Source organism: Chiloscyllium plagiosum, unplaced genomic scaffold, assembly GCF_037043375.1.
Source record: "Chiloscyllium plagiosum isolate Xiang-an unplaced genomic scaffold, Cpla_swu_hap1 HiC_scaffold_19, whole genome shotgun sequence".
NCBI lineage: Eukaryota > Metazoa > Chordata > Chondrichthyes > Orectolobiformes > Hemiscylliidae > Chiloscyllium > Chiloscyllium plagiosum.
Window position 1 is genome coordinate 12,486,294 of NW_028270157.1, and position 27,256 is coordinate 12,513,549.

Sequence of the window (27,256 nt, forward strand, 5' to 3'; positions counted from 1 at the left end):
CGAACCTGCCTCTCAATTATAATTCTTTACACCACTTAGAGCCATGTGATCTAAAAGTAATAAAACCAAGACCAGTTGTGGCCAGAGGAAATGAGGAAATTGGGGAAGAGTAGTCTGGAAAACAAAATTACATTACTGAAGAGAACACTTCCTCTTCTTTTTCCTCTTCCTCCCCTACCCCCACTCCTACCAGCTTTGTTAAGTCCACAAAATCACAATGTAATTTGTATTAGAAACATCGCTGCTTCTCGTATAAGGTGATATCTTTCAAAGCTAGGAGCAAATCCAGCTCTTTCTCAGAATGCAATAAATCCGCGTTTACTGCATGAGCTAGCTACCATTTCAACATGTCCACTGTTCATGCATGTGATTCACATAACAGACAAACTAATTCTGTCCTTGTATTATATCTAAATATGAACTTGTTTTTACCTATCCTATTGAATTAAAATTACTCTACAAAACATCATTTGATCCCTTTATTATTTATGAATTTGGCCAGCCCCCTACTCTATCCCCAAAGCCCCACATTGACCATAGCTAACCCACCTAGACTGTACATATCTGAACACTGCAGGCAATTTGCTATGGACAATCTACCTAACCCGCACCTCTTTGGACCTTGGGAGGAAACTGGAGCACCCAGCAGAAACCCCCACAGATAAGCACATTCTGTATGAGGTCACCCTTGGCAGGAATCAAATCCGGGTACCTGGCACTGAGGCAGCAGAGCTAACCACTGAGCCACCATACCACTTTTTTGAGAATAGTTGAGAGCAAAGATTTTAAATTGATTCCAACAGGACACCATTGATTAATTATCCAAACAGATACTAAATCCATTGATCATGATTTGCTTTTAGTCCATTTTTAATTACTGCTGTTGATTACCAATTCCATCAAGTTTATCGACTGAAGTAAGAGCTATATGTTAATTTTTAAAAAACTATGGTGAGGATATATGTTTCGGTACATGTACAATCTATTTTGACACTTTACTGTTATTGACTGTTAATTTCAACATTCCATGGATAAGAGAAATAGACAAGGTCTTTTCCCTGGGGTGGGGGAGTCCAGAACGAGGGGACATAGGTTTAGGGTGAAAGGGGAAGGATTTAAAAGGAACCTAAAGGGCAACTTTTTCACAGAGAATGGTGTTTGTATGTATGGAATGAGCTGCCAGAGGAAGTGGTGGAGGCTGGTACAATTACAGGATTTAAAAGACATCTGAATGGATATATTGAATAGGAAGGGTTTAGAGGGCTATGGGCCTAGATTAGGTTAGGATAGCTGGGCGACATGGATGAGTTAGACCGAAGGGTCTATTTCTGTGCTGTAGATCTCCTATGACTCTGATTCTATTCCTCTGTATGTAATTTGAGATTCCAAAGAACTGCACCCAAATTAGAAATGTCATCCACTAAAATGACCAAAGACTGAAAGAATCAATAATTGGGTCAGGAGTGCCTTTATAGCTACAAATAAATACCTTCGAGATTCTTATCTGCATTATCTACGAATACACAACTTTTAAAACAAAGTGCTGAAGAAACTCAGCAGGTCAGGCAGCCTTTGTGGAGAAATCATAAACATTTGTGTTTGGTTTATTGCTCTGGCATCTACTGAGGTACAGTGAAAACTTCAGAACTGAAAGGGGCTAGAAAAGTGGTAAGTTTTAGATACCTTTTAATTAAGTTATGATGTGAGACCATGACACTGTATTCTGGCCCACAGGTAGGTATGTGATCACAATGATAGGTTTTGTACTGCCGGAAAAGGGGGAGGAAGAGCAAGTGGGACACAATGGAGGTATTCAGGAACAAGGGGCACTGCTGATAGTGGAGAAGGGATATTGATGAAGCGTGGATGTTAACAGCAGAAAATAAGTCACCCTGACTGACTGCAAACCCAGGCAGAAGTGGGTACTGCAGATGCTGGAGATTAGAATCAAGATTTGAGTGGTGCTGGAAAAGCACAGCAGGTCAGCAGCATCCGAGGAGCAGGAAAATCAACGTTTTGGGCAAAAACCCTTTCATCAGGAATGAGAGCAAACACATGCAATTAAGACCATGGAGGGGGATAATCAAAATGAAGGACAGACTTTCTGATCTGAAATTGTTCAACTCAGTGTGAGTCCTTAAGGATATAATGTGTTTTTTTCACATTTAAGGAGGTAATTCTACAACTTGTGTTGGGCTTTTCTGGAATACTGAGCAACCTAAGACAGAAATGTAAGCATGAGAGCAAGGTGGTGTATTGATGTGGCCCATGTAGAAAGTTGGGGTCATATTTGCAGGTGGAGGTGTTTTGCAAAGTGGTCACCCAGACTACAGTTTGTGTCATCAATGTGGAGGAAACTGGTGAGGTGGAAAGTGAGGGCAATGGGAACTCTGTCACAGCTCGGAGAGGAAGTAGCGTAGGAAATGGGCTGAAGGTCCTGTCAACCTGGTGAGGGGAATCATTTGTTGAGGAGAAAGGCATCAAAAGTGGTATCATAGAGATGGAAACAAACTCGTCTAACTCGTCCATGCCAACAAAGCATTTCAATCTGACCTAGTTCTGTTTGCCAGCATTTGGCCTATTTTTCTCAAGTCAAAAAGTGTGGTGCTGGAAAAGCACAGCTGGTCAGGCAGCATCTGAGGAGCAGCAGAATCAATGTTTCAAGCAGGAGCCCCTCATTTCTGATGAAAATCTTGCTCAAAACATCAACTCTTCTGCTCCTTGGATGCTGCCTGACCTGCTGTGCTTTTCCAGCACCACACCTTTTGGTTCTGATCTCTATCTTCAGTCCTCTCTTTCTCTCATATTCCTCTAAAGCCTTCCCATTCATATATCCATCCAAATGCCTTTTAAATGTAATTGTACCAGTTTCCATTACTTCCTCTGACCAACTGCATGAAAAAGTTGCACCTTGGGTCCTTTTCAAATCTTTCCCCTCTCTCTTTAAATCTATGCCCTCTAGTTTTGGACTCACCTACCTTAAAGAAAACACCTTGAATAGTCAGGAGAAAGTGAAGAGTGCACATGCTGGAGATCAGAGTGTCCAGCACCAGAACAATGTCTGGTGCTGGAAAAGCACAGCAGGTCAGGCAGCATCACAGGAGCAAGAGAATCAACATTTCGGGCATAAGATTCCTGATGAAAGGTTTATGCTCGAAACATCGATTCTCCTGCTCCTCAGATACTGCCTGACCTGTTCTCCTTTTCCAGCACCACACTCTCGACCTTTAATTGTCACCCTATCTGTGGCCCTGCTGATTTTATAAACCTCTATAAAGTCATCAACCTCTGACCCTCCAGGAAAATAGCCCTAGCCTATTCAGCCCTTCCCTGTAACTCAAGCCTCCAATCCCAGCAACATTCTTGTAAATCTAGAATTGTGTGAAGTACTCTAAAAGCCTCACCAATGTCCTGTAGAGCTGCAACATGACTCCTAACTCCTGTACACAATGAAAACAACTGTGCTGGAGATCACAGCAGGTCAGGCAGCATCTATGGAGAGAAAATAAGCTAACATTTTGTGTCTAGATGACTCAATGAGGTGATGAAGAGTCAGCTAGAGTCAAAACTCTTGCTTGCTTTCTCTGCATGGATGCTGCCAGACGGTCTGTGATCTCCAGCATTTTTTTGTTCAAATTCTAGTATCTGTGGTAATCTCCCATAGTCCATGTTTTGTCTCATGAAGGCAAGTGTGCCAAATGCCTTTTTCACCACCCTGTCCACGTGGAACTCTACTTTCAAGGAACAATGTTTATGGTAGGTGGCGTCTTCAGAACACGTAACGAAAATAAAAACACAGAATGCAATGCAATCCTTACACAAAAGAGTTTGCATTTCTGCTGAATGGAAATATTCATACACCTTCAGACCAGGAGGTGGCGCTGACATAGACCTCCGGACCAGGAGGTGGCGCTGACATAGACCTCCGGACCAGGAGGTGGCGCTGACATAGACCTCCGGACCAGGAGGTGGCGCTGACAGACACCTCCGGAACGGGAGGTGGCGCTGACATAGACCGCCGGACTAGGAGGTGGCGCTGACGGACACCTCCGGAACGGGAGGTGGCGCTGACATAGACCGCCAAACGACGATTGCAATTTCCGGCCGACGGGCCAGTGTTTACGGAAGTGAGGGTGACGTGTCGGGTTGCGGTGGTTTGTGGGTCAGCGAGGCCTGTGCTCTGGAGGGGCGACAGGCGCCCGGGGGCGGCCGGAGACGGGGCTGGGGGGGCGAATCTGTCGCCGGCCCCGAGATGAGGAAAATGTCCACCTCGTCGCCCGAGGCCGTGAAGAAGCTGCTGGAAAACATGCAGAGCGACCTGAGGAGCCTGTCGCTGGAGTGCAGGAAAAAATTCCCCCCTGTCAAAGAGGTGAGTGGGGCGGGGGGGTGGACACAGAGCCCCTGGGGGTGAGGCAGGGAGTGGACACAGAGCCCCCTGGGGGTGAGGCAGGGAGTGGACACAGAGCCCCCTGGGGGTGAGGCAGGGAGTGGACACAGCCCCTGGGGTTGAGGTGGGGGGGTGGACACAGAGCCCCTGGGGGTGAGGCAGGGAGTGGACACAGCCCCTGGGGTTGAGGCGGGGGGGTGGACACAGAGCCCCTGGGGGTGAGGCAGGGAGTGGACACAGAGCCCCCTGGGGGTGAGGCAGGGAGTGGACACAGAGCCCCCTGGGGGTGAGGCAGGGAGTGGACACAGCCCCTGGGGTTGAGGCGGGGGGGTGGACACAGAGCCCCTGGGGGTGAGGCGGGGGGGTGGACACAGAGCCCCTGGGGGTGAGGCGGGGGGGTGGACACAGAGCCCCTGGGGGTGAGCCGGGGGGGTGGACACAGAGCCCCTGGGGGTGAGGCAGGGAGTGGACACAGAGCCCCCTGGGGGTGAGGCAGGGAGTGGACACAGAGCCCCCTGGGGGTGAGGCAGGGAGTGGACACAGCCCCTGGGGTTGAGGTGGGGGGGTGGACACAGAGCCCCTGGGGGTGAGGCAGGGAGTGGACACAGCCCCTGGGGTTGAGGCGGGGGGGTGGACACAGAGCCCCTGGGGGTGAGGCAGGGAGTGGACACAGAGCCCCCTGGGGGTGAGGCAGGGAGTGGACACAGAGCCCCCTGGGGGTGAGGCAGGGAGTGGACACAGCCCCTGGGGTTGAGGCGGGGGGGTGGACACAGAGCCCCTGGGGGTGAGGCGGGGGGGTGGACACAGAGCCCCTGGGGGTGAGGCGGGGGGGTGGACACAGAGCCCCTGGGGGTGAGCCGGGGGGGTGGACACAGAGCCCCTGGGGGTGAGGCAGGGAGTGGACACAGAGCCCCCTGGGGGTGAGGCAGGGAGTGGACACAGCCCCTGGGGGTGAGGCAGGGAGTGGACACAGCCCCCTGGGGGTGAGGCAGGAGGTGGACACAGAGCCCCCTGGGGGTGAGGCAGGAGGTGGACACAGAGCCCCTGGGGGTGAGGCAGGGAGTGGACACAGAGCCCCCTGGGGGTGAGGCGGAGGTGGACACTGGGTCCCTGGGGGTGAGGCAGAGGGTGGACACTGGCCTCCTGGGGGTGAGGCAGGGGATGGGCACAGGGCCCCTGGGGGTGGACAGGTGGTGGGCACAGGTCCCCTGAGGGTGGGCACAGGGACCCTGGGAATGGGACAGGAGTAGGACATGGGGTACCTAGGGTGGGGACAGGGCCCCTGGGGGTGCGACAGGCTGTGAGCACAGTGCCCCTGGGGGTTGGACATGGGGTGGACCAGGACCACTGGGGGTGAAGGGATTGTGATGTTGGGAGCTCACCGGAGAGGTACTAGAAGTGAGAGATCCCTGTACATGTTTGTGGAAGGTGAGTGTCTGATTCAAATGACCAAGGTGTAAGAGCAGAAGCTGTCCCGTAAGGCACCTTTACTATGTAACCCGAGGAAGGCGAAACACAGGTCCTCAGCTGGAGCTTGCAAAAGTGAGATGCTGTCACTGGGGCTGGCACAAGACATCAAAACACCTGTAGAGGGAGGGAATTAATGCAATCCCCACACATAAAGGTTCCCCCCCAACCCCAACAGCTTTCTTTCCCAAACTGCAGATCACAGGATAAAAGAGGAAATTTTTGGTAGTTTGATTGTTGCAACTGTTGTCAATTGCTCCTTTCTAGATTTGCAATAAATGTTTAATTGTGAAGTGTCCAATGCTGAGCGTGCACTTTTTTAATGACCCTGTGTAAAAGAGATCAAGCAATGATATTCTAGATACTTTGCTTAATCAGCTTCTTTATCTTTTTGAAAAGCAAAAGATATACCGAAACTTCATATTGACTTTGTAAGCCAGTTGTACAATAGTTTGATATGGCTGTAAGCAGTATATGGACTGTGAATTCAAGAATTCTAATCACTCAATAAGTGAACTGGCGCGCATGCACTCAATCTGAATGTTCACGTCTGTTATTGTGATGACATTGTGCAGTGGAATACATATGAGTTAGTTGATATGTTTTTGGGTGAGAAGAAAAAACTGTCCAAACCAGATGGCATTTACTTGCTATGACTGTCTCTGTAATGTGATAACAGTGCCTGTTAAAACTCGAGCAGAATTTTCAATTAATGTCTTTCATTATTGATGGAACGTTTGAGTGGTGCTATTAAAATATTACTTTCTTTGGACCTGGCTAACAAGTTTCATGACGCTGTCCAGAACTTGTATAGGCAACTTGTACAGTGTCACTCAGTAAAGAACCAATCTGTTTTTCCATCTGGAATATTGTTGACAAATGCAGATGATGTTGATAAGGAAAATAACTCCCTTTATAGCTCGTTTGCAGCTTGAACCTTGGTTAATGAGCCCAGCAGATTTAACGCTGTGCAGTGAAGGGATAATGACTCTTTTTCCCGGCCATTGGAGGGAGACATGCCACCGACTGCTCAGTTTACTTTCTGCCAGACCCATCTTGATTTATCTGCATTGTTATTCAACTAAGTTACTGTTAAGGAGAGACATTGTGCCATGTTGAGTTGCAGGCTATCTTTCTTTTTTTTTGATTTGCATAAACATTAATTTGAATAGAAATATTATAAATGTTTTCTCCTTGACTGTATTTCCTCAGGCTTTGCAAAACAAGTCATCTTCCAAACCAAAGATTGAGATTTTTTTAGATTGTTATAAATATTTAATGACTGAAATTATTTTATTTCGTCAAGTAAATTTATATATTTAATGATTTCATCCTGCTAAGAATCAGTAACAAGTTGGTTGTTATCTTCAGTTTCATTCTGCAATCATAACTGACCATTCAAGGTTTGGGTCTATGCCACCAAATCTTGCCCCAGATTTTGTCCTTCAACTCAGTCAATGATTTCTTGCCTCATTTCTGTGGTGGGATCATGCCATGCACAATTTGGCTGTTCTATAACTAATTTTTAAAAAAATGCATCATTAGCTATAGTGTGCTCTATCATCTCTGGTGAATGATGTGATGCAAATGCAGCCTGATTCTCTTAATCTCAAAAACATTCCTTGTTCAGGGTAACATAGAGTAAGGCGAGACCCAGTGTCAGTGTGTTGCTAACTTTGGCCTTTGGTTAAAGTTCTCTGAATTCCTCCAAGAACTGACAGAAGACATCTTGCTGCCAATTCCCATTACTACCCTTGATTGCTTTCAAGAACAGAGATTAATTGACAGGGTTCCGAAGCTGTCAGAAAAACATCTTTCAGATTTGAAGCCAGGATTAAATCTAGAGAAAGATGTGTTTTTCCAGACTCAAAAGTTTAACCACCGTCTTCTGCTTCAAAAGAGGACTGGAGGTAGAAACCAACTTATTAATGTTTCTAAACATGACGAAACCATTGCAATCATCCATCTAATAACTATGTTCTCAGCCACGGTGAGAAACTTCAGAGTGCTTCAGTGAAGGATTTGGACATCTTGAAGGATCCCTACATTTTCAGCAGCCAAAGATGTCTCCATCAGCACTAGTTGTTCTAAGAGTACCAAATCTGGTAATTGCATATGTCTCTATGTTCCTCTCATTTCAAGAATTAAGGGTACATTAGTACCAAAGTCTTGAAATAATTTCTGTTAGCTCTGATAACTATATTGTGTTAGCATCATATTTCTTAAAGCAAAAACAATTAAAGGATGGAGTCATCGAGTTATGTCCAAAAATGGTTCAGTTTAACGGGAAGAATAAAATAAACCGTGAAATTCTGAGCACCAGACAGATCTAGGTACAACAGTAAGGGGAAGTTGCCCTTTGAGATATATAAGATCTTGAATGGTCTTGACAAGGTGGACATGGAAAGGATGTTTGCTGTTGTAGCTGAGTCCAGAACTAGAAGGTACTGTTTTAGAGATAGAGATCGCTCTTTTAAGACCAAGGTGAGATTTTGATTCTCTCAAAGTTGTGTGACTTTGGAATTCTGTGCCTCAGAAGGCTTTGGAATCAGGGTCATTAAACTATTATTTTCGGCAGGGGAATCAACATTATTAGTGGTAGGTGGGATGTGGAATTCAGAACACAGCTCAGCCATGATTTTATTTAATGGCAGAACAGCCTTGAGGGTTTACTTGTGGCTCCTACTTCATGTGTTCATATGGATGCAGCAATCAAATGATGAGCAGACAAACTATAGAAGAAGGCTTACAGCTATATCCGTAAAGGCTTTTCTCGTGAAGTGAGCAATTGTGGCCATCAAACAGATATTAAGCCCTTGCAGGGTTGGGGAGGCTGAATGTTCTGCTGCAAATGACTGACTTAACCTGACAAAGGCTGTCATTTTTTTTAAATGAGATGTCAGAGTTGCAAGGCTGAACTAGACACAGGCGAACAAAGCACCTGACAAGAATGCCCTGGAGGAGGAGGTTGCCCTGCTCTAACTGCAGTCATTTCAAGCTATCCATTAGAAAAGGTCACACTGGAAGCAAACAGATGGGATTCAATGTAGACTATTTGTATTCAAGCTTAGTTGATGGGTGACGTTTACATTTTATCCGTGAAACGTTTTCCTAAAGCATGTAGGTTTCTATGTTAATGGTCAAATTATGAATTTTTTTTTCCCTTGTGATGATAAATCAACTATTAAAATTGTTAATTGACTTTTCAGTGTACAGTAATGGCAGGGATGAGATTATCTAGCTTCTGTCCGTGATTCAGGTTATTCTGTGTGGAACTGACTATTCTGGGCAGGTGCCCTGTTCACCAATCACTGTTGTCAGCTGATACCAGGACCACATTTAGTCGCTGTGCCTAGGCTCAGGAGAATAAATATCAGGCTGTTTCAGTATTTTTTGTGTTAGCAATTGTGTAAAGATAGGACTCAGCATGACTTTGCTGCTTCTTGGTGTTGATTAGTCGAATCCCATCAATTCAGCTTTTACGGATGACTTATTTTATTGAAGTAGTTATGGATGACCAGAGCCTCTGGAGTTGTGCCTCAAGCATGTGGCATTGCTTTCATTGCAATGATGGTTTGTATTTATGTCATGATGTTCGTGCCTCAAAATGCTTTACACGAAACAAGGTTTATGAAACAAAATTTGACACCAGGCCACATAGAATAGATTTCCAAAAGCTTGGTCAAAGAAGCAGGTTTTAAGGAGTATTTTATAGCAAGAGAGAAAAATGGCAATTCATTGACAGGGAATTCCTGACCTTAGTGTTTTGGCAACTGAAATCACAAATGGCTGTGGTGGAATAATGAATTCGAGGTGCGCAAGGGATTAAAATTGGAGAAGTGTGCTGCTCTCAGATGATTGAGAGTAAGGTGGATGCTTGGAAAGTATAACTCTTTAAGAAGCCTATAGTCCAACAACTTTTAAATAAGTCCATTGATTTAGCTAAATACTGAAAGTTGCATTAATGGTGACATGACAGCAGAATCAAACAAACTGCTGAACATTTGCATCGATTTACTTAGGGATAGCAGCCTGAGAAGAGTTTTTTTTTTAAATTGGGATTGTTGAAAAGTTTGAGATATGTGCACATATCAGATTAGGTATATGAATTTAAAGACTTGTACGTTGAACCTGATTGGCAGAACAAGACCATGTTGTAGTTAAAAAGTCTGCAGTGCTCTTCAATATGCTGTTTTATACTTGAAAATGCAAATGCAAAAGAAGGGTCATGTTTGGACATAGTATAACTTAAGAAAGATTACATTTTATATCATGCCTTTCCTGCGCTGAGGACTTCCCAAAGTGCTTAACAGCCGGAGAAGTACTAGTTAAGTATTGGTATAATGTACGAAACACAATTGTGCACATGGTGGCTCAGTGGTTAGCACTACTGCCTCACAGCGCCAGGGACCCAGGTATGATTCCCACCTCGGGGCGACTGTCTGTGTGGAGTTTGCACATTCTTCCTGTGTCTGTGTGGATTTCCTCCGGGTCCTCCCACAGTCCAAAGATGTGCAGATCAGGTGAATTGGGCATGCTGAATTGCCAATAGTGTTAGGTGCATTAGTCAGGGGTAAATATAGGGTTGGGGAATGGGTCTGGGTGGCCTTGTTGGGCCAAATGACCTGTTTCCATACTGTAGGGAATCTAATCCAAGTACTTGCACGCAGGAATGGGCTAATGACAAACCTGTTTTTTGGGGGACTAATTAATCTTTTGCATGTACCTAAGAGGTGTTGTGATTTCAGTCTAACATCTTTGTATGTCCTGGAATACAGCCGAGATTTTTATGCTAAGTTTGCTGGAATGAGACTAGAAGACAAACTTTTGACTTGGAGTTAGAAGTGCTGCTAACTAAAGCTTTCCTTTCATTTCAAAGAAGCAGGTCTGCTCCTGAAGGGTATTGTTAAATAAATCATCTTTTACCTTGGAGGCAGCTTAATAGCAGTGTCTTTGTGTGTTTAGTGTTGGTGCTAGGTGTAGTAAATTTTGCTGATGTTTTTCATTCCCAATTCTTTCAATCACAGTTGATAAAACTGTGATTGCTGACAATGTATCTGGTTTGAATGATTCAATGGACTGCAAAGAGTGAAGTTAGTTTTAAACCTTGACAAAGGGCACGGTAAACTGGCATCTGTGCTGGCTTAGGGAATGTTGTTATTGAGAGAAATTTGGGACCTTGTAATTTTGAAGAAAGATCTACCATAAGGTTACCATACTTGACAATCTTGATCAGACTATCTTTTTTGCATGCAAGTTGCCAAAATCATAACTGCATTTTAAGCTTTGCTGCAACAATGTTAAATTGACCCAGTAGACACAATCATAGTGCTGTCACGACGTAATTGCTTTTTCGACTAAACTCTTGCACTTCACTATGTGATCACCATGTTTGACCTTCATTTGAAGTGTACCAACTGCTGTAATAGTGATGGTGTTGCATTATTGGAGTGTCAATATAGTTGACGTAATAATGATGCACAGCAATGAAGTATTTCCCTGCTGATAGAATATAATTATTTTCAATGTCCTAATGAAAAAACTAAAAGACAATGGTTCCAATATGTCACTACAATGACTGGGATTTTGCACTCTTACATATTCTGCAAGATTAGATTTTTTTTGGTATTTATTCATTAGTAAAATCCAGTATATCACATTGCACAAGACCCTATAGATAGTGACAGTGTAAAACAAAGCCACTTTACACCACGTTATGGTCATAGCGCCGATGCAACTGAGTACACCAATATAATGTGTGCTAGATGAGAGTCCACAAGACTCAATGGCATTATTAAGAAGGAAAAAAAAGTAAGCAGAAGGGAATTGAAGCCATCACAGAGCTAAGCAACCAATAAAAATTTGCAATCTTTTTTGCCTGTGCTGTCATGAAAAGGTATGACTATTTGAACAGTTCCTCTGGACAACTATGCCATGATTAAGATCTCCAGTTTAGAGAAGATGGACCTACATCCGATAATTTGGATGCATCACCATGCTTTGGCAAAGTGCTACATTTCAAATGATTCAGTGAGGGTAATAAAGCAGATTTAGGGTGTTTCATTAATTGCAGCAACTCTTAGTTTGCTGTGAAGTCCAAATAATTCAGGGCACATTGAGTGCTACTTTGAAGGGATAATATTTCTGATATGCCATTGATCTATAAAAATGTCAACTTCTGTCATTTTGGTGGTTGGTGAAAGAGTCAAAAAGTATGGTACTGGAAAAACGCAGCAGGTCAGGCAGCATCCTTCATCAGTGCTTATGCCCAAAATGTCGATTCTGCTGCTCCTTGGATGCTGCCTGACCTGCGGTGCTTTTCCAGCGCCACACTTATTAACTCTGATTCTCCAGCATCTGTAATCCTCACATTCTCCTGGTTGGTGCCATAGTGGGAGTGCAACAAAGGTTCAGCAGACTAATTCCTGGGATGGTAGGGCTGTCATAAATGGAGAAGTTCGGACTACTGAACCTGTACTCACCAGAGTTTAGAAAAATGAGAGGAGATCTCATTGAAACATATAAAATTCTAACAGGGCTGGATAGATTGGATGCAAGGATAATCCTTTCTTTGGCTAGGTGTTCCAGAGCAAGGTGTCATGATCTCAGGGTGTGTAGTTTACCGCTTTAGACTGAGATGAAAAATTTATTCACTCTTGAGATTGGTGAGCCTGTGGATGTCTCTCCCACTGATGGTTGTAGAACCAAAGTCACTGAATCTATTTAAGAAAGAATATAGATTTTGAGAAGTTAGAAGTGTCGAAGGTATGGGGAGGAGAGTCAGAATATGACTTTGAGAAAGAAGCTGTGATATGATTATGACTGTTGGGTGGGCTCAGTTGGCCAAATGGTTTTCTGCTCTTTTTTGATTGTGTCACAGTATAAGAACTGCAACTGTCTATGTTTAACAAGATTTTAATCTATCATAGTACCATAAAATGTAGCAACAAAGTAACATGAGATTTTATTTTGTTAAAATAATCCTATTTAAAAAGAGAACATTGTAGATGCTGGAAATCTGAAATACAAGCCACACGAGGTTATCAGTGGATAGAGTAACTGCGTTAATGCTTCAAGTCTGAAGGAGAAAAGTTAGAAATGTCATAGGTTTTCACCAAGGGTTGTGAGGAACAAGGACAAAGGAATGTCTACGATAGGGTAGAGGAGTGGAGAAGATTGAAAGTGAGAAAGTTACTCTTCCAGAGTCAAAGGGAATGGTGATGGAATAAGCAAAGAAACAAAAGATCCATCTATAAAAGGTGTGCTGCTGACTACAAATGGAAAAGAAAAGCTGAAACACTCAAAGAATAGGGTAGAGTTTATGGTCTGAAATTATTGCATTCCAGAAGGCTATGAATTAACTAATGGAAGATGTGGTGCTGTTCCTGAAGATTATATTGAATTTCCGTGGAACTGCGAAGAAGACCGGAAAGTTTGAGTTATAAAGAGGGGCTGGATAGGCTGGGACTTATTTTCCTGGAGTGAAGGAGGCTAAGGGGTGACCTTTATAAAATCATGAAGGGGCACAGATAAGGTGAATAACGAAGGTCATTTTTCCATGGCAAAGAAGTCCAAAACTAGACGACATAGGTTTAAGGTGCGAGTAGAAAGATTTAAAAGGAACCGAAGGGCCAGTTCTTTCACAGGCAAGGTGGTGCAAATGTGGAACTTATGGATAATTGCAACATTTAAAGGACATTTGGATAGGTACATGGATAGGAACAGTTTAGAGGGATATGGGCCAAATGCAGGCAGATGGGGCTAGTTCAGTTTAGGAAACCTGATAGGCATGGAAGAGTTGGGGCTGAAGGGTCTGTTTCTGTGCTGTATACCTCGATGATTCTAAGATTCTCTTCAGGCTAACCCATGCAGGTTCAATTTGAGGTTAGGACGTCAAATGCAATGTTAGTGTTCATTTCGAGTGGGCTAGAATACAAGAGCAGGGTTGTACTGCTGAGGTTGAATAAATCTCTGGCCAGACAGCATTTGGAAAATTGTGTGCAATTTGAGACCTCATCTGAGGGCTATGTTGGCATTGGAGGGATGCAGAGGAGGTTTACAAGAATGATCCTAGGATGAAGGGCTTGTCATATGAGGAGTAGTTGAGGACTCTGGGACTGCGCTTGATAGAGTTCAGAAGAATGAAGGAGAATCTCATTGAAATTTACAGAATACTGAGAGGTCTGGATAGAGTGGGCATGGAGAAAATATTTCCACTTGTAGGAGAGATTAGGACCCAAGGGCACAGTTTCAGAGTGAAGGGACGACCCTTTAGAACTGAGATGAGGAGGCATTTCTTTAGTCAGAGGGGATAGTTAATCTGTGGAACTCATTGCCACAGAGGGCTGTAGAAGCTAAGTGATTGAGTGTATTCAAAACAGTAATAGGTTCTTGATTGGTAAGGAGATTCAGGGTTGTAAGGAGAAGGCAGGAGAATGGGTTGAGAATATCAGCCATGATCGAATGACAGCATACTTGATGGGCTGAATTGCCTAATTCTGCTCCTGTATCTTATGATCCTTACAGAGATCTTCATGTTATGCAGTTTGTCCTGGCACTGATTGTATTTCGCTGGAATAGTCACCCTATCTTTAACACAAGGTGCTGCTACAGTTTCTTTTGTGAACTCTGTTTAACCTTCAAAAGGATCCCCAGAATTCTCTAATCCAGAAGGGTGTGGATGCTCAGTTAAAGCTGAGATTGATGATTTTTTTTTTGCAGTGTGAAGAACTTCGAAGAATAATATGAGAAAGTGGAATTGAAGTAGGTTAGGTGTGATCTAATTGACTAGTTAAGTATGTTTGAGGCAGCATTGGCCAGCTTCTATTTCTTAAGTTCTTTCTAAACAGGCATTGTTTGCTGACTAAATAGATTTTTATTGCTTTGCAAAATACATTTTGTGATACCCATTCCACCTCAGCTCACTTGCTGCCAGTGATGTCAGTAGATATTCCAATATTTGTTTGGACTCTTTTGTATGTAGTTTGTTGCCCAACGACATACTAAACTGTATCTGTTAATTGTTTTCAGCTTGATGGTCATGTTTCATGTCTTGCTCATAATTCAATTTATGAAAGAGGTTTAACTCCTGTGTGTAAATATATTTGAATTGTCATTGAATGTTGATGCAGCTGCTGGGAGCATGTCTGAGACTCCAGCTGTAAATACCATGAGGAACTTGCCATGGGGGATGGTGGTACCCAAACAGCCATTATCGTTAGAAAGCTGAATGAATCAGAAGCTTCCCTTTTCTCCCCTGGTTAGAAACATGGCAGGAGTAGCCCATTTGGCCGATCAATCTACTCCACCATTTAATACAATCATGGTTGATCGTCCAACTCAATACCCTAGCCTTACTTTATCCCTTTAGCCCCAAGAAGGCGCTGGCAATAATCAGTTCTGGTCCTAGCCAAGTACCACCTTCAACAATTGGAAACCAGATCTGAGAAGTAATGGCAAAAGTTTCTAGATTTCCAGTGCATTTGTGTGATTTCTACAAGTTCAAGAACCTGTTTTCCAATATAACATTAACAAACTTTTTTGCACAGTTAATTAAGTTTCTGATCTTACATACAAGGGAAATTCATCCAGAGGCTGCGAAAAGCATTGACTTGCATTTCACTATGCTGTTATTTTGCATAGTCAATTGTCCTTGGGTATATTGGCTTTGACTCCATTAATGAAACTCTTTATCCCTCAACATAGCCCTTGGAGAGAGAAGGGATTAATGACACACTTGCATGGGAGGGAAGTAATTTAATTGTCTGTAATCCTAGTTGCCATGCTAATCTCCTAAATATGAAGAATTTTGACATGATGTGTGGTATAAATTAGTGATGCTTTGAAAAAAAAAACAAAAAAAACATTACATGCACTGTTAGAGGCAACTATCTAGTAATCTCTCAACATGTGACTGATATGGAAGGGAAGATGGTAAACTATTTGTTTTGTTGTAATTTGCTGATATTTGATTGATTGTCCAGTGTTCTACTTCCAGAACATGCATCTATGCAGTATTCTGGTTTTTATTAAATCTAATGACGCACCCAAACATAATTTCCCTGAGCTTGTGGTTTTAAACTGTGAGCAGCACACATTGAGTGTTTTCTGAGTGTTTTCTGAACTTTGTTTTTCTCGCATGAATCTCTGAGGAACTAACACACAGCAAATTCTGTTGGCTGATTCCGAAATGTGTAACAACCTTTTGCATTACCTGATATTGTCCATATGTTGCATTGTGCATAACGTCCAATTGATATAGCAGCAGCTTTGGATTTTTGTAGCTGTTGGTGGGACATTACATAGCTGATCTTGATTAGCGATTTAGTTATTCAGTTTGTAATATGCAGAAGCTTAAACTTCTCGAGTAGTTAAGTGAGATCGAAGAGCTATTAAGCTTCAATGAATTAAATCTTATTTTGTCAGTAATGCTGAGTTTGAGTGATTCTAGTCTCATTACCCAGTTACTGAGAAACACAGTTGCAATACAATATTATTGTTATATGTTATCTAAAAGTTCTTTCAGCAAATTACTTTCTAAAGTGCCATGTTGTGAGGCAAACATAGCAGCCTTCCTGTGCCAGCAAAGTCTGTCTAACAAACATAACATGGTTGAGCAGTCTATTATTAATTAGCGTTGGTGGAGAAAAGACAGGACAGGAGTGAATGCTGTTCATAATGTTGTACAGTGGGATCTTGAAGCTCATTAGATAACTGTTTTAAAAATAGCCTATGGACAAGGATAATCTTTGAGAGAAAGTGAGGGCTGCAGATGCTGGAGATCAGAGCTGAAAATGTGTTGCTGGAAAAGCGCAGCAGGTCAGGCAGCATCCAAGGAACAGGAGAATCGACGTTTCGGGCACAAGCCCTTCTTCAGGAATGAGGAAAGTGTGTCCAGCAGGCTAAGATAAAAGGTAGGGAAGAGGGACGGGGGAGGGGCTTTGGAAATGCGATAGGTGGAGGGAGGTCAAGGTGAGGGTGATAGGCCGGAGTGGGGGCGGAGAGGTCAGGAAGATGATAGCAGGTTAGGAAGGCGGTGCTGAGTTTGAGGGATTTGACTGAGACAAGGTGGGGGGAGGGGAAATGAGGAAACTGGAGAAATCTGAGTTCATCCCTTGTGGTTGGAGGGTTCCCAGACCGAGGATGAGGCACTCTTCCTCCAACCGTCGTGTTGCCATGGTCTGGCGATAGAGGAATCCAAGGACCTGCATGTCCTTGGTGGAGTGGGAGGGGGAGTTGGGCTACGAGATGGTTGGGTTGGTTGGTCCGGGTGTCCCAGAGGTGTTCTCTGAAACGTTCCGCAAGTAGGCGGCCTGTCTCCCCAATATAGAGGAGGCCACATCGGGTGCAGCGGATGCAATAGATGATGTGTGTGGAGGTGCAGGTGAATTTGTGGCGGATATGGAAGTGTCCCTTGGGGCCTTGGAGGGAAGTAAGGGGGGAGGTGTGGGCGCAAATTTTGCATTTCTTGCGGTTGCAGGGGAAGGTGCCGGGAGTGGAGGTTGGGTTGGTGGGGGGTGTGGACCTGACGAGGGAGTCACGGAGGGAGTGGTCTTTTCGGAACGCTAATAGGGGTGGGGAGGGAAATATATCACTGGTGGTGGGGTCCGTTTGGAGGTGGTGGAAATGTTAGATTAAAACGCAAGGCTGGCAAGATTAGGTAACAATGGATGAATAAAGATATTGAGTTTCAAGTTAAGAATAAGATATATACAACTGGGATTAACTGAATTTCTTGAAGAGTATAAAGAGTGCAGGGGCATTCTTAAGAAGGAAATCAGGAAGGCAAAGAGGGTGACGAAATAACCTTGGCAGAGAAGGTTACAAATATTCGAGAAAGGTCCTACAAATACATTAAGAGCAAGAGAGCAACTAGAAGGACATTAGGACCCCTTTAAAAATCAGCAAGGTGGTCTTTGTGTTGAATCTCAGGAGATAGGAAAGATACTAAATGAATATTTTCAGTTTTTACTGTTGAGAGAGAAATGGAGGCTACAAAACTCAGGAAATAAGTATTAGTGTTTTGAAAACAGTTCACATTACAGAAGAGAAAGTGCTGGAGGTTTTAGTAAACAAAAATGTAGATAAACCTCCAGGACCTGATCAAGTATCCCAGGACTTTGTGGGAAGTTAGTGAGAAAATTGTGGGGGCCCTAGCAGAAATATTTGCATCATATATAAACACAGGTGAAATACTGAAGAACTGGAACGTGGTTAATGCTGTGCCATTGTTTAAGAAAGGATGTAAGGAAAAGCCTGGAAACTATAGACCTGTGCGTCTGGCATTGGTGGGAGTAAGTTGTTGGAGGTGATTCAGTATGTTTTTGTACATGGAAAGTTGTGTCTCACTAACTTGGTTGAGTTTTTTTAATGAAGTAACCAAAAAGATTGATGAGGGCAGATTAGTAGATGTTGATTATTTGGACTTTAGTAAAGCCAAGGTTCCACATGGTAGACTAATTCGTAAAGTTAGATGACATGGGATTCAAGGTGTCAATTGGATACAAAATTGGCTTTATGGTAGGAGACAGAGGATGGTGGTGGAGGGTTGTTTTTCAGATTGGAGGCCTCTGACCAGTGATGTTCCACAGGAATTGGTACTGTGTCCACTTTTGTTTGTCATCTGTATCGGTGATTTGGATGAGAATTTAGGAGGCATGGTTAGTAATTTTATGGGTGACACCAAAATTGGTGGTATCGTGGATAGTGAAGAAGATCCAAGAATGCAAAGAGATCTTGATCAATTGGATCAATGGGCTGAAGAGTGGCAGATGGAGTTTAATTTGGATAAATGCAATCTATTGCATTTTAATATTACAAACAAGGACAGGACTTTGCTAATTAGTGATGGGTCTCTGACTCGTACTGTAGAACAGAGACCTAGAGGTTCAAGACATAATTCTTTGACATTTGCATCACAGGTAGATCAGGGTGGTTAATAAGGTGTTTAGCACGCTTGCCTTCATTGCTCAGACTTTTGACTATTGGGGTTGGAACGTTATGTTGAGGTTGGATGAGATGTTGGTGAGGCGTCTTCTGGAGTAATGTGTGCAGTTCTGATCACCGTGTTATAGTAAGAATATTATTAATCTGGCGATGGTTCAGAAAAGATTTACTAGGATTTACTGGGAACAGCAGGGTTGAGGTATCAAAATAGACTGGAAAGGCTCGGATATTTTTCACTGGAGCGTAGGAGTTTGTGGGGTGACCTTACTGAGATTTATCAAATCATGAGGGATGTAGGTATGGTGAATGACAAGGGTCTTTACCCCAGGGTGGGGAGTTCAAAACTACAGGGTATATTTTTAAGGTGAGAGGAGAACAATTTAGAAAGGACATGAGGGGCAACATTTTAACACAGAGTGATTAATGTCTGTCAGAGAAAGTGAAGGATGCAGGTACAGTTACAACATTTAAAAGATGTTTGGATAAATTCATGAACAGGAACTGTTTGGAGAGATATTAACTAAGTGCGAGCAGGTGAGACTAGTTTAGTTTGGGATCATGGTTAGTGTGGACTGGTTGGACTGAAGGGTCTGTTTCTATGGTGTATGATTCTATAAGAAGTTCAAAGGAGTTTCTCTGATGAAGGGAGATTGAGCAATTTAGAGATATACTGTCTGGAGTTCAGAAAAATGTGAAGCGATCTATTTGCAGTATATTAGAATGGTGCTGGAAAAGCACAGCAGGTCAGGCAGCATCCGAGGAGCAAGAAAATTGACATTTCAGGCAAAGGCTTTTGCCCGAAATGTCGATTTTCCTGATCCTTGGATGCTGCCTGACCAGCTGTGCTTTTCCAGCGCCACTCCAATCTCGGCTCTGATTTCCAGTATATGCAGTCCTCACTTTTGCCTATGCAGTATATGCCATGTTAAAGGGGATTGACAAAGTAAACGTAGAGTAGATGCTCCCTTGTGAGACAATCGAGAAGAAGAGGTCATAGTTTTAGGATAAGGAGTAGCAGATTTAAAACAGAAATGAGAAATTACTTCACCTGGATTGTAAATCAATGGAATTCACTACCCGATTGCAATGGATGCTGGAGCATTGAGAAATTTAAGGAGAAGATAGACAATTTTTTATTAGTTATGGGTTGAATTTTGATGAAGAGTGAGCAGGAAAGTGGAGTTGAAGCTGAGATGAGATTAGCCATGATCAGATCAAATGGTACAGCAGGCTCAAGGGGCTGAATTGGCTACTCCTGCTTCAAGTCCTTATGTTCTTATGCTCAAAACTGAGAGATTATTTGATCTGAAAGAGAATCAAGAGTTTGGAATAAAGGCTGGAAACTGGAGTTGAAAGTTACCAGTTCAGCCATGATCTTGTTGATTGGTGGAGTAGATTCAGTGGACTCAGTGGCTGACCTGTGCTCGAAATCTTCTGTTTTTCTGGTTTCGATGTGAATGAAGAGTTTCAGCACCAGATGGGAAAGTGGAAGTGAAGTGGTGCAAGTTTGTGCAGAGTAAGCAGTCTTTGATGTTGGAATGTGCTGTATGGTCTACTTCGGATAAAGTGCAGTTAATCTGTCTTGAAAAACCTGTATTTGGCAATTTGTGCATGCAGAATTCAGGGTGTATTATTCTTCCAGTGCGGTCATTGGAGAGCTACTGTTATTGCATATTGGAAGGTCATAGGGCTTGAACTAAAACAAAATCTCATTTGGCTCACAAGCGTGTGTTGGGCACAAGTCAAAATTATTTTTGAATGCCTCAGTCACTTCAAGAGAGAAAAAATTGCTCGTGTTTGACCCGCTGACCTATTATAATGGAAGTTCTGAATTTATATGCGCCTTTATCACATACAATTTTCAATGGGTTACTTTAAAAGTGCAAGGTTTGTTAGAGCAGAATGTTAGTGTGTATAGTATACAAACCGGCTGTTGTAATCCTACCCCTTCATGAAAATGTGTTTTATTTTAAATCTACTACAGTCTGTTAACTATGCTCGCATTCACAGCGTCTTTGTTCTGCATTTGCATGTTTGTTTTAGAAATTAGAAAATGAGATTCCCACCAGCTGCTGGTTTTGATGCTAAAAATTGCAACGATGGGTGGAGGGGAGTGCTTAACATCTTTCTCCAATTGACTCATTTTAAAGAACTTGTGGAACTCAGGAATTTGTCACAGAATAAAATGCAATCAGTAGCAGGGCAGCGGTAGACGTCCGGTACGTGGCTACCACCATCCGACGCCTTAAAACGGCGGTGCTCGGACCCGACATAGTGCACCAGTTGGAGGACGCTCAGGTGTGCGGTGGGATCCCGTCCGCGCTCACCCAGCCCGGACGGAATTTCACATTGGCCCCAAGGTCCCGTACTTCCCGCGGGAGCCTGTGCCCCACAACCTGAGCCGCCTCCGAAATTTTAACTTTGTTTTGTTTAAGGAAATAAAAAGAAGAACCCTGTACAGACTGCTGCTGCACACCGTCCACCTCTTCTCCCTCATCCACCGTCCGCACACGCCTTGGCGTGCCCATTTGCCACCGGGCGGTGGGGATCCCCAGTGGAGGGCTCTCTACGCGGGAGTCCTCCCCCTTTCTCTCGGGGATCTGGGGTGGAGGGTGCTGCACGCAGCAGTCCCCTGCAATCGCAGATTGCGGTGGTTCACGGACTCCCAGCCCAACTGCTTGTTCTGTGGCGCTGTGGAGTCCGTGGACCATGTATATATTGGGTGTGGGCGTTTGCACTCCCTTTTTGATTCCCTTAAAAACCTTCTCCTCTGTTTCTGGCTGCACTTCAGTCCCACGCTCCTGATCTTTGGGCACCCGGTACGGAGGAAGGAGGGCAGGTCTGAAGACCTCCTCGTGGGTCTGCTCCTGGGCCTGGCCAAACTGGCCATCAACAGGTCCAGGCAGCGGGCCGTGGAGGGGGTCGTTAGGGCCGACTGCCTGCCCCTCTTCCGCGGTTATGTTAGAGCCCGGGTGTCCTTGGAGAAGGAGCACGCGGTGTCGACCAACACCCTGGAGTTGTTCAGGGAGAGGTGGGCGCCGCAGGGAGTGGAGTGCATCATTTCTCCCTCCAATTCTATTTTGATTTAGTCCCTACCCTCCCCTTCACTGTTTTGATCACACAGCACTGTCCCTTGATGTGAAGGGCAGTGCTTGTCACTGGCCACCCGGGTGTTTTCCTATCTTCCTGGTGGTGGAAATTGAATAAAGATTGGTGCACTTTGTGTCTTTCACTGTGTCTCACACCTGCACACACACAAAATAAAAAAAGAATAAAAAAAGAAAAAAGAAAAAAAATAAAATAAAATGCAATCAGTAGCAGGGCAGCGGTAGACGTCCAGTACGTGGCCACCACCATCCGATGCCTTAAAACGGCGGTGCTCGGACCCGACATAGTGCACCAGTTGAGGACGCTCAGGTGTGCGGTGGGATCCCGTCCGCGCTCACCCAGCCCGGACGGAATTTCACATTGGCCCCAAGGTCCCGTACTTCCCGCGGGAGCCTGTGCCCCACAACCTGAGCCACCTCCGGAATTTTAATTTTGTTTCTTTCAAAGACCTAAAAAGGAGGGCCCTGTATAGACTGCTGCTGCACACCGTCCACCTCTTCTCCCTCATCCACCGCCCGGACAAGTCTTGGCGTGCCCATTTGCCACCGGGTGGTCTGGATCCCCAGTGGAGGGCTCTCTACGTGGGAGTCCTCCCCCTTTCTCTCGGGGATCTGGGGTGGAGGGTACTGCACGCAGATTGCGGTGGTTCACGGACTCCCAGCCCAACTGCTTGTTCTGTGGCGCTGTGGAGTCCGTGGACCATGTATATATTGGGTGTGGGCATTTGCACTCCCTTTTTGATTTCCTGAAAAACCTCCTCCTCTGCTTTTGGTTGCACTTCAGTCCCACGCTCCTGATCTTTGGGCACCCGGTACGGAGGAAGGAGGGCGGGTCTGAAGACCTCCTCGTGAGTCTGCTCCTGGGCCTGGTCAAACTGGCCATCAATAGGTCCAGGCAGCGTGCCGTGGAGGGGGTCGTTCGGGCCGACTGCCTGCCCCTCTTCCGCGGTTACATTAGGGCCCAGGTGTCCTTGGAGCACGCAGTGTCCACCAACACCCTGGGGTTGTTCAGGGAGAGGTGGGCGCTGCAGGGAGTGGAGTGCATCATTTCTCCCTCCAACTCTATTTTGGTTTAGTCCCTACCCTCCCCTTCACTGTTTTGATCACACAGCACTGTCCTTTGATGTGAAGGGCAGTGTTTGTCACTGGCCACCTGGGTGTTTTCCTATCTTCCTGGTGGTGGAACTTGAATAAAGATTTGTGCACTTTGTGTCTTTCACTGTGTCTCACACCTGCACACACACACACCATGGGTGCTGGGGAAAAAAAAATCACTACCACACTTAGGTGGTAGTTTGGGGGAAGAAAAGAAAAAAAAATGCAATCAGTTTGGACTTTCCCTATGCTTAGGAACAGGGAGCCAGAGGCAGGCACCCCAGTCTGCTCTGCCATTCTAAATCATGATGTTGAGGAGCCGGTGTTGGACTGGGTGGACTTTAATAATCACATGACACCAGGTTATAGTTTGATTTTTAACATTCTAGATCATGACTACTTAACTTGATTGTTGATGATGGTACAAAGAATAAGTTGATCAGTGGTTACGTTCCATGATTCAGAAGTTTATTTAAAAGAAATTTTATCCATTCTGAATTTTTTCTCTCTCTCTCTCTCTCTCTCACTCTCAAAGAGCAGTGAGACAATTGACCATATGTTTTTGTGATCTTGCATGTGGGATAAGTATTGACTAGGACAGTGGGATGAACACCCCCTACAGTCTCAATAACACCCATTCGTAGATGTCACAGTAGAGCAAACAGCCAATGGGGAACTTCAAACCAGCGTCTACAGGAAAACAACATATATGGACCAAATATTGAACTACAGAAGCAATCATCCCATCACCCACAAACGAAACTGCATTAGAAGATTATTTCAATGAGCCAATACACACTGCAGCACAGAGGAACTGCACAGAGCAGAGAACAATCATCTATACCGTGCATTCAAAAAGAATGGGTACCCAATGAACACAGCCTGCTGATTTCTCAGCAATAAACCCAAACAAGCAGACACAACATGTCCAGAAACCTTAGCCACTCTCCCCTACATCAAAGACGTTTCGGAAATGACTACCAGACTACTCAGACCTCTTGGCATCATGGTAGCACACAAACCCACCAACACACTAAAACAGCAGCTAATGAACTTGAAAGACCCTATGCAGACAACGAGCAAAACTAATATCGTTAACAAAATACCGTGCAAGGACTGTGACAAACAGGCAGAAAACTAGCCACCAGAATACATGAACACCAACTAGCCACAAAAAGACATGACCCTCTCTCACTAGTATCCTACATACAGATGAGGAAGGACACCACTTCGACTGGGACAATGCATCCATCCTAGGACAAACCAAACAAAGACATGCACGAGATTTCCTAGAAGCATGGCATTTAAACAAACACACTGAGTTAGACCCCATCTACCTACCACCCCCTAAGAAAAGGAACCGGAAGTGACTTCACCACAGGGAATAACATCATCAGAGGAAATGATGTCACCAACCCAAAGAAACCCAAACATGTAAATAGAAAGCAGGAATTTTCAGCATTGCTTCGCCTGAGGCTCACTAAAGATGTTACATAGAAGGGTAACAAAACGTCTGGAACTGAACCTTGCAGCTCAGCGAGCAAACCTACATCCAAAACCTCAACCTGAGCTACAAATCTTCTCAAAACTCGCCAACAAAAGATACCAGAATAGAAAATAATTGTGATCTAAAGCCACTAGATTCCTTCAACAAATAAAACAGATTTAAGGAAGTGGCAGCATTGTGGTACTTTGTACTGGACTCATAACTCATGCTAATACTTTGGAGATGTGGATTCAAATTCCACCACAGCATTTGTGGAATCTGAATTTAATTTGTAAAACTGTAATTGAAGACTAACATGAAAACACTCTGTTGATGTAAAATTTATCTAGTTCACTGATGTCCTTCATTAAAGAAAAGTTTACCATGTTCATCTAATCAAGCCTATGTCTGACACTTAAAAGGCACTTTGAAATCTACTGAACACCTCATTTGTATCCAGCTACTATAAAGTTAGGTAAAGAATTAAACAGGATGTACCACCTGATATTGGCCAAGATATCAGAAATGACAGCACATATCCTGAAAAGTCCCCTTTACCAACTGCATCATCATCTATTGACGTGGCACTGTGGTATACAGTTTGAATGGAGTCCTCAACATTGACTCCAGGCCTCTCAAAGTCTCCTGACATCAGATCCAACATAGCGCAAGGAAATCTCCCACTGATTAACACACAGTGCCTTCCCCTCTGCTGATGAATCAATTATTGAATACCATTCAGAGGAAGCACTGAGGATGTCAAGGGCACAGAATACACCTTAATGCCCATCACCAAGAGTGGCTCAGTAGCACTACTACTGATAAAGCTGATTGAGTCCAAAAGGAAAATCTTGTTAGACTTGGCCTCTAGCAGTGAGGGAACTGACAAGAGGAAAAATGTATTTATTCTGCCTACCATAAGTGCATCTGTCCATGACAGTATTGGTCCATGAGTGACCACTTCATACTGTACCATCACCATGGTGGAGATGAAGATCTGTCTTACTGAGGATACCCTCCATCCTGCTGTACTAAATCAGAGAGATTTTTAACTGATCCAATAACTAACACTATGCACCTGCGAAACACTATGATTTATCAGCAACAGCAGAATTGCATTCAACCACAATCCATAACCTCATGGGCCAGTGTATGTCCCATTCTACCAGGACCAGCAAATGGGGATCAGCCCTGTCTAATGATGAATGAGCGAGCCACTTAGCTCAAGGGCAGTTAGAGATAGGCAATAAAAGCTGACCTTGCCAGCAACACCCACTGCCATGAAGAAATAAACAATAGAAAACCTATTATTGAACAGTGCTATAATCTTTAAATGATCACAAATCTGTACTTAACAACATTTGTTTGGAATTAGAAACATGCTATGTATGATTATCCTTTTTCCACAACACAGGATGTCCAGAAGTGCTTCACAGCCTGTGAAAAATGCTTTGCATTTAGTAAACATTGTAAGAAACATGTCAGCCAATTTGCATGCAGCCAAATCCTACTGATAGTAATGTGATAATGACTAGCTACTTTGCTTTAAATTATATTGGTTAAGGGGATAAATATTGGCAAGGAAACCAGAGTGAACTTCCCTCCTATTCTTTGAAATAGTGCAATAGGATGTTTTTAATGTCTCGCCTGAAAAAGACAGCAATTTTATTTACTGATGGTCCACGGTAAAGAAAAGATGAAGACCTCTTCTCTAATTGTGTGGTACTGTGCAATCCTTGGTATTAAGGATTGACAGATATCCATGATATAAAGTACTTTGATTTTTTCAGTCGGTTGGAACCTTGGAGGAGCCAGAATCTCCTCCCCTCTCCACACCAACATTGACCTTCCAAACCCCTGAAATGTCAGGGCTGTTAAGTACCACTAAAGCCCTTGATAGGATAATGATCAAAACTGTTACAGTATATATTACAGTATTGTACACACAGGTCATCTGAAATTATTTCACTAATAGCTACCTATTCTAATATTTGTTGTTTGATTTTACTAGGCTGCTGAATCAGGAATTGTGAAAGTTAAAACGATTGCTGCTCGAAACACAGATATTTTAGCTGGTAAGTGTGAATTTTCATAAATCTGGCCTTTAGCAAAGCATTATTACTAAAATAATATAGCCGTGGCTGCCTATAATATCTGTGGCTAATTTTTCCTTTTTGCAGCTCAGGGCACTGAGGTCATTAGAATATCCTAATTTGCCCACTTCCCCACTACGGGAATGGCTAATTTATCCAACCTGGGACAGTCAAATATCTCTTTGACTTTGCAGGGTTGGTTCCAACAGCACACTTGGGAGCATGTTGTAAAGTAACAAATATAATCAAAAGGCCTGCACAAAGTTAACCAAGGTAAACAGTCTGGTCTCTTTCCATTGCTTGCCTGGAATAATGTCCTGTCTTTCCGTCAGCCTAATGAAGGATAATCCTAATAAAGTTGTGTGATTTTAGCAACTGAATATTTGCCAATCTTGCACATGTTTGTGAGCTTTAAAATACAAGTAACTGCTTATGAACAAGTCATGAACCTGCACATTTGTTCACTCATTACCTGATCTGCACTGTATTTTAAACAAATAAATTGTATGAACTTGATTCTTATTAATAGAAATGGGATATCAGAGAGGACTATATATGGACATATTGAAGCAGAAATGCACAAACCTTAGCTCCTGAACATTCAACATACAAGTATATCAGTACAGTATATGCTTAATTAAATTTCTGAGAAGCCATAAAGAAAATATGTTCCTGC

General features: G+C 43.6%; 1 protein-coding gene across 3 annotated transcripts in view; it reads left to right on the plus strand.

Annotated features, from left to right (window-relative positions):
* The first annotated feature begins 4,198 nt into the window (after positions 1-4,198).
* mon2 (MON2 homolog, regulator of endosome-to-Golgi trafficking) overlaps positions 4,199-27,256 on the plus strand; it is a 132,411-nt gene continuing 109,353 nt past the window's right edge. For all 3 annotated transcript variants that reach the window (XM_087997020.1, XM_087997021.1, XM_087997022.1), the window contains exons 1-2: positions 4,199-4,369; positions 26,499-26,562. In XM_087997020.1, coding sequence (XP_087853146.1) covers positions 4,253-4,369; positions 26,499-26,562 — 181 coding nt within the window. In that variant the 5' untranslated portion in view covers positions 4,199-4,252. The remainder of the gene's footprint in view (positions 4,370-26,498; positions 26,563-27,256) is intronic.